General features: G+C 35.5%; 1 protein-coding gene across 1 annotated transcript; it reads right to left on the bottom strand.

Annotated features, from left to right (window-relative positions):
* Window positions 1-2,570: 2,570 nt before the first annotated feature.
* On the bottom strand, window positions 2,571-3,169 carry LOC119554424. Its single transcript, XM_037865317.1, has one exon. The coding sequence runs from the start codon at window positions 3,086-3,088 to the stop codon at window positions 2,717-2,719; it is 372 nt and encodes a 123-aa protein (XP_037721245.1). The 5' UTR covers window positions 3,089-3,169; the 3' UTR covers window positions 2,571-2,716.
* Window positions 3,170-8,825: the final 5,656 nt, after the last annotated feature.

The raw sequence follows: 8,825 nt of genomic DNA, 5'->3' as shown, positions 1-8,825 counted from the left end.
AATTTAAGAATTTTTTAAGAATATTGGAACCTAAGTGTATTAGAAATAATAAATATCCAACTTACTTCAGCACAAAAATTTTTTTATTAGGAAAAGTTTTCTAATTTTAGAATAGCTTTTGAAATTTGGAGACAGTATTTTCTTACAACATATAGAAGAATCTAAGATAGATCAAAAGTAATAGCGCTTTAATTTCCTTTCTCCATTTTATTGATGTTGCACCGTGTAAATGTTTCGTTAACCAATTTTGTCGTGAATGCAAATTTTTGTGTACACTTTTAATTAACGTTAAAGGTTGTTTACAGCCGTTATTGGTGTTGGAGTTTTTCCAGCACTCATTTGACTTTGGGCCCCGTTGGCGGTTCCTATTTTTCGTTGGCGCTCGGCTGTTTACTGATTAGCGCAAAAATAGGAAAAAGATCAAGTAAAATAATAGGCAGCAAATCAAGAAATCTAATATTGAATCACGAAATCGGGCGGCAAACGAACCCGCAGCCGAATCCGTACTCCATACATAATTTGCTTAATGTTTACTTATGCTAATCGGGGACATTAATCAGACTTGTTAACAACATTGAGCACGAGTCTCAAGGGGTCGGCTGCGACTCCGCCGTAAATGCCAAACAAATCAGCAGTCGCACCGAAATTACTTCATTTTTCGTAACTTAAATTGATGGATTATTAAATAAGAGAGAGAGAAAAATGTTCAAAAGATTACAAAGACCCCAAACAAAACAATCAATGCTGGAATGCCCTATGGGAAATTCGAGATGATCTATAAAAATATAGAAAAGTTAAAGTGTTACAAGAAAATATTTTTATAGCTTTAAGATCTATTTAATTATATTTTTTAACACGAATTTAGGTTGCTTAAAAAAAAGGAACTGTATAGAAAGTAGAATTGTTTAAATTGATATAAAGAACTTTTTAATGGTATAAATCAACGGTTGTTATAGAGAAGATATAGGCTTATTCTTAAATCCCTTTTAATAACATTATCAGGATAGACTGGAAGACCAAAAGGATTGACTTTTGAACTCCCTGAAAAAGGCAAACTCATGGAATGGCATATTAATTAATTAAATTTCAATGTGATAAAATCGTGTTGGCCCTTAACTAACATAGTTTTAATTATACCACTAACCACTTTGGTAACAAGTTCGAGGAGTAAATTTCCACATGGGCACGCTTTTAACGCACGTGCCAACACAACAACAACAAACAACCTCATCTGCTGAATAATAACAACAACATAGCAATAGCAGCAACGAAGCGTAGTGCAAAGCAAAATGCAACCAAACAATAAACCAACTCCAACACAAAAGAAAGTCGAACAAAGCACAAACAACAAAGGCTCCAAAAGGGGCTTCCAAGATGAGAGGAAAATATATACGTAGGTATATAGGGGGTTTTACCAGAGCCGACGCACTTTTCGCTTTTAAGACGACTTAAGCGGAACCAGTTTCGGTAATATAAAAAAGAAATAGAGTTTTTAAACTGATGAAATGCCCATGATTTTTCCAATTTACGCCTATCGCGTTACATGTGTAGCCCCATTGATAGGAAGGTAAGCACCTTTCCCTTCCCCATTTTCTATAAGTTGGTCCGGTCCTTAATATTCAAAAATATTATAAAATAAAAAATTTTAAAAAAAAATTATTTTTTAAAAAACTAAAATATAACATTTATAATGTAGGTTTCGCCTTAAAAACTTACGGAAGCACAAGTATTTCGTATAGATTTTTTCTGAAATTTTTTTTTAATCTTTGCAAGACTTTTATATTATGTTTATATTATATATAATACGTTTTTATAAGAATAGAATATTTAAAAACATTTATGCCACATTTATCTTTAACAAAAAAAATTGAAGGAAGTTTTTGTAAAAATTAAATATTATCATCATTCTGCAGAGAGGGAATACATTTTGTAAAATTAAACATTTTTATGATGCGTTTTCATTTAATTTTTTAAATATTGATGTTGTTTAATTTTTAAGACCGAATCCAAAGGGCATGGCTCGTTAAGCATGAACAACAAGATCATATGTGGAGGCGTTGAAAGAAGTACGGGGAGATGAGATGAGATCAGGTGAGAGGGGTTGGGTGTTACGAGTGGGGCTGCGAAGAGTTCGTGGAACAGGGAAAGGTGTCGAAAGCGTAGACAAATATTACACATTTAATTATGACAAGGTGACTCGGCTACGCCTCTGCACCTCCTGGGCCCCCCTTCCTCTCCGCCACTGATTCGGTTCATAGGGAAATTCAGCTATGAAAATTCAGTCGAAATATTATTCGGTTGCTTGGCTTGCTGACTTTTGGCTGACACTAATGCCTTTAATGATCCATGTTGTCGCTCAAGTTGAAAGCTGCCATTTGACTCCCCATTGTCTTTGGGCTCTGTCGTCAGCACTATCAACTCGATCAGTGACTGGCTAAACTCCTCGAGTTTCCCTGGGAAACATTACGTGGTTTAATTGGAAACATGAGATCAGAGGAGTGGAAAATGTTGATTATTGAATAATTTGTGAGGTTAAGCCTATATATCTTAACATTTATATATTCTAAGTATTGATACATTCTAATAAATATATTCCATGAATTCAGTTATTGCAAAGAAATGAATATACAATTTATATATGTACTTAGTATATCTTTTAACTTAACTTTGCATTTGATATCGTTTTTAATTTTGGAGAACCTCATAATTTAGGCAGCTAGAGTTGGTTGGTAGTTCCGATCCTGCTAACGTTGTCGCAGACCGTCTCGTAATCCTGGTTCAGATCTTGCTGTAATCTCAGTAGTTTCCGATGGGCTTTGACGAAGAGAGCCATGGAGACGGATAGATTGGCAGCCAGATTGTCCTTCACCTGTTGCACGGTGCTTTGCTGGTAGATATTGCCCCCAGAAATCATACAAGGGAGTCCATTATCGCGACCTTCCAGTAATTTTAAGATGTCCTGAACCTTTTTGATGCGCTCCTTGAGAACCTCCTTCTCAACGGTCAAATCTCGTTCACGCCGCCTCTGCTGCACCAGGTAATCAATGACCTCATCGGGAATGTTTGAGATGGCCTCTTCCACCGACATTTTTTGTACAACCTGTGAATTTTGCTTGAAACCGATTGAATTTTGTATTTTAATGTGGCAGTGACTTTGACTTAAAGTGACTTGACATACACTACAAAATCCCTTTTTAAATCCGATTAAGATATAAAATATTTCAAATATATTAAGTTAAACGTTACTTATCATAAATTTTGTTAAATATTTAAGTAAGATTTTTGAAAGGTCCATTGTCAAATCTATTTGCTTGGACACCTTCGAATGTAACTTAATAGATTCATATTTGTCCCACATCTTTTTATGTTTCTTCACACCTATGAGTTAACAACTATTATGATTTCATCTGGGCGAAACAAAGAAGGCCCATGAGATCTTCTGTCGAGTCTACAATGGCAATGCTAATCACATTAATAAATTATCCGCACCTCCGGTTGGAGCCTCGCTTCTATTGATTTTGATCGTGTGTTCGGGTAAATGAAATATTCTATTGGGGGAATTGTTTTTGCCTTACGAGTATTCACGGCTGGACATTTGCAGTGGCTAAACATTAATTTTTCTCGCTCCCCTCCCTTGATTTATTCAAATTATTTTTAATGGCCTTTTGTTGTTGACTCTGTCACTATGCTAAATGGCAGTACAAATTCCTCGAGTTTATTGGAATTTAGCGTACTCTATGACTATTGTGAATTAGTTGGAATTGGCTGACATCAGAGGGGGGAAGACTTATATAAATGGGTTTTTAATGCATTTGTGAATTGGCATTGGTTGCAAAATCAATTTAGCGAAATTCCCTAAATTGTTCTGTTGAGAATTTCAGTAAATACAATTAAGAAAATATAAAGTTTTACAAAGTGTATAAATTGGAAGTTGATTTTTTTTAATTATAGAATAAATTAAAGTAAACTAATTTTTTATATTCGTAAATTGGTTACTAAACTTTAGAGAACCTTTTAAAACATTTTTATATATTTGAGGTAAAAAGTTTGGGTAGTAATAAAGGCAAAGGTAATATTTTACCTTTAAAAACCACATAGCATGTAGATATGAGCAATAAGTCGGCGTGTCTCAAGTGTTCCTTGAACTTTCTCGGTTCATTTCAATGGAATTACGCTTGAACTTGCTTTGTGAAACAAGTTCTCCTGCTCTCTGATTTCACATAACCGAACACACAAAAGACCACACGCGTTTTGGGTGCCATTTATGATCATTTAATCCTTTTGGGCAACCCAACAATAGCCCATACCACACCAAAAACAACTACATCAAGCGGAAACCCAAGAAAAAAGGGTGTGCATTCGTGTGGCAGGGGACATTCAGGTTGATTTATATGATCGCAGGGCGATTCATATTTCTATGGCTTTCACTGTCGCACATAAATATAATTTCTGGAGTGCGACACCCACAGCAGTGAAAATTAAACCGAAATGAAGACATTCAAATGTGAGGCAAGGTGTGCCAAACACAAATTTATGTTAATTTTCACTGTCCGTTTCCTGATAAACTTCTTTGGCTTCTGGATTAGTCGAATCCGCCACACCTCCTAAAAACTCTTTTAATTTTTTGCTTGACCTAGCAATAAGTTGCCATTGTAAAATCTCTGATTTGTGCAGGGCTTTTACCACTCGAAAGTTTTTTATTTTATTTACCTTTACACATTTGTATGGCTCTTCAGAAAATTTCTCTAATTTCGTTTTACATGTAAGTAGAAAAACAAAACCCCAACACCTCAACGTGTGTGGCCTTTGCTTTTCTTTTAAAAAGGGCAAAACCCTTACAATCATGCAGAACTTACCTTCACTCTTTCGGGTTGTATTTTTTTTACAACTAAACCATAAATGGGAACTACAAGAGACCCATGTACAAGTCGAGCTACTGTTTAACCGGTTGGTCTGGCAAATACTAAAATCTGGAACAAATCTATTAAACAGGCTGCCAAATGAAATGTCCCCAGAAAGTTGGAGTGAGTACACTAAAATAAAACACTCTCCATAGAATGTGGCTTAAACTGGATTTAACTCACTTTCTAATGAATATTAAGTACACAACTTCCTTGATTAATGAACTTGGTAAACTCGTCTGAAGGAAATTCGCAATTATCGTTAAGCTTGAAACGGAAATAGCAAACATATTCAAAGCAATTAATCAATTAGATTAGTTATTATGGGTAATTATACAAGTTGCGGGGTTGCAATTTTATTTAAATTTATCTACTACTGAATGTAAGACTTTCATTGTTTTATCTTAATGTTACCTTAAGTTCTAAAGTCAATATCCGTCTATTTGAAAAAAATACAAAACACCCACATTACGAAAATCCAAACGAAAATAAATAATTGAAGTTCTTTCAAATATCCCCCCTTATATGGACATCCATTACCCGAGAACCAAAGACAATATTTTTACATGCTCTGTTGTTTCATAGACGATTGCCTCATTCAGCACTTGAGATCGTTTAATTCGCACTTAAAAAGAGATACAAATTTCCAGCTAATTTCCATTGTAACGCTGTCAGTTGAGGCGAAAAGCTGAAGTGAGACCATTAAGACGACGCGACATTTGCAGTTTTATACATTTAAACATAAGTACAATAAACACATATTGCATAGGCCTTAATTTGACAACTGAGAGGCATGAAATGATACCAGTACCAGACAGCTCGACCGGGCCACTCATTAATCTGTCTAAATAAAGAACGTTCCGAGCGAAATCAAGAAACATTTTTGTGCTCACTTTGGAGCCGGAGCAAAAGTTGTAAATTGATTTGCCACCAAATATGGCAGACAGCTCGCTCTAAATTTCTTGTTATTTATAAATTCGCCAAAGCAACAGAAACATAAAAGAAACACATAAAAATCATTCATGGATCATTTTGAGTAATAAATCTAGGCGAAATATTTCCATTTTGGTGCTTTTGGGGGGAGTGTGTCCAAAGTGTTCGAAATGTTTTTCCTTTTGGCTCGCAGCATGATCGGAATATATAATTTCCTAACTGAGATCATTAAGAGCCACAGCAGGTGGAATTCGTCGAATTGAATGTTTTCATAAATTACAAATGCTAAAGCGAAACATTTGCATAGACTCCCCCCCCCCCCCAGTCTCCTGCTACCAATCCAGTAGGAACTGTGTTAAAACTTATTAATTTTCTTTGGCCGACGCGGAATTGGTCAAAAGCGTTATACACGAAGATTATAATAAATTTGTTTTATTGCAATAAATCGAGATCTAAATGAAATCACGGCTTAAGCTGTGTAATATGGAAATTGTTGGGCTTTTGAGTGCAAAAGGGGTATTCCGCTAAATTTATTGTTATATATAAGCATAAGATTATTTAAAAATAAATAATTTTGTATTCCAGATTAAAATATAGTTCTTTTAAATATAACTATGTTTTCAAATATATTCTATGATAGCATAAATTTTCTCTGAAAAAATCTCTGAATACCTTTAATAATTTTTATTCTGCGTTATTTATTCACTTAATTTCCAAGTTAAACGACCAAAAAAATCTGTAATTAATGAGTGAGCTTTTAAGATTGTTATTTCGATCACCTGGCGGTTGCTGATTACCATATCTGGCATATTTATTTATTTTCGACACATTATTTGTATCGATTTGAAATATTTACACAATTTTCAAATGAAAAATGTAATTCCAATTTAAATCAAACAGTTTCCAAATATGCCGCTGTGTGTTGAACCCGGCTGGAATATTTCTTGACCTTTGCTTATCGGCTCGTGCGATGTCATAAATTTTGTGAAATATAGCTTGGCTTGAGCTTGAACCGTATATTTATAATAGTTTTCAACTATTGATAAGCAGCAGCCGGTTTAATTTTCAATTCCAATTCGTGAGGGTCGCGCAATTGAATTCTTTTTGATGTGTTAGAATTTATGTTTCGGCCTGTAATATTTTATGGCGTTTTCTTGAAGGCCAATAAAAGAGATTTCCAATTTATTTTATTGTTTTTTGTGTGTCGTGGAAAGTTGTTTAGCATACTCGTATTCGGGTTTTCATCTTTCACTGCCTAGCCCCCTGACAGTTTTTAATCACCCCGAAATTAACTGTGCAACACCAACGCATTTTAATTGTTTGTCGACGAGCCACAATTTATGGCTTGCCTTGTGTCCCCAATCAAAATCGAAATCGAAATGCACTCGCACTTTGATTCGATCCCCCTTTCATTGGCTTCAATTCTATTTTAAGGTCTTTTCAATTTGCATGCCCAATCGATGATCATCAGCGTGCTTGATTGGTCCGGACAGACATTCGCATTTGGACAATATTTCAGCGCTCTCCGATTCGATTTTTTATGAATTTATTGGCCGGGAATTGAATTTTAGTGCTGGAAAGTCTGGACTTCCTGTGGAGCATTTTACGCTGTAAAACTTTATTTATTTTTCGCTTTCCAAACTGGCAACAAAGATTTTCATTTAGTTATAATTGGATCTTGAAGTAGATCAGATTACTGGAACACTTAAATAAATTGATTTCATTTTGGGGAACAATGACGTTTTCTTCTTCGTGATCCTAACTGTCATTCGAAGTTCTCGCAACAATTGAACAATTCATAAATATTTTCAGGCCCCAATTGATTTAAAGCGTTTAGACTCCGAAAAAAAACGAAAGTTCGGAGGCAAACAATCTTAAACACAGAAACAAAATTGTAGTTCTTTAATATCAAATTAGAATTTATCATGGGTTTCATTTTACTTAATAGTTATATAAAGATTGAAAGATCATATAAAAAAAGTTATACAGATTACTAATATTTATATAGTATTAAGTTTAATTGAGAACTTATAAATTTTTTCCGTGCACTCTGCGAGTTGCTAACCCCTCCTTATCTCCTGTCAAAGCCATAATAATTCATTTTTGGTTCAAACAAATGAAAAATGCAAATATTGACAAACGGCCCAACTGAACCAACTGCCTGTCAATCTCCCCCGTTCACAAAACCTCCCTATCTTTGCCCAAAACGAAGCTAAATGAAACCCTTTGTGGGTTAATAACAATATTGACAGGTGAAAACCATAAAATGTCCCGGAAAAGGAAGTCTGGCTATTCAGGGATTTGCCCTCGATAAGGATACTTCCCTTTTCGATTTTTGGCAAGTGACTCACGGTAGCCGAGCCAAGATATTTTAATAAAAATGGGAAAATTCACTTAGACCTACCTGACGGAACCCGCCGATGCCACATTAACATCACAATTGTCGGTCGGAGAGTTAAGCTGTAAATTATCAGGGTTCTCGGGGAAATGGTTTCTTCTGTGATACCAACAGAATTAGCATATTTGGCCACTGTGTCTTGTGGGCCAAGACAAGAAACTAAACCCAACAATGGCTTAGGTAGCCGTAAATTGTCATGGGCTGGCAATGTTTTGGGCCTATGCTTATGTCGATCGTTGTCTGCCCACACTCAACTCCCGGATCGGATAGGATAGGATACGATGGGATGGTATGGGATCGGTCTGCCTTTGAGTCGCTCCTCATGTTTGTGTTTCCCTCGGGTTCGTGCTGTGGCATAAACAAAATCGGAGGATCGTGTTGCAGTTGCATTTAAGTTGAGGTTACTGCACCGACGGTCCATTTGATGGTGGTATTTGTTCTCGAAGCCAGCTGTGTTTTCACACTCACTCTCGAGTCAAGGTTGACAATGATCTGAATAGCTCAGCCTGGGATGCAGCTCACAACAATGACGACTGCAGTTAAAACTTCTTGACTAAAAGGGAAACCTTGGCAGAACCCATAATAAAATAATA

The sequence above is a fragment of the Drosophila subpulchrella genome, chromosome 3L, assembly GCF_014743375.2.
Source record: "Drosophila subpulchrella strain 33 F10 #4 breed RU33 chromosome 3L, RU_Dsub_v1.1 Primary Assembly, whole genome shotgun sequence".
Lineage (NCBI taxonomy): Eukaryota > Metazoa > Arthropoda > Insecta > Diptera > Drosophilidae > Drosophila > Drosophila subpulchrella.
This window is presented reverse-complemented; position numbering and strand designations above follow the sequence as displayed.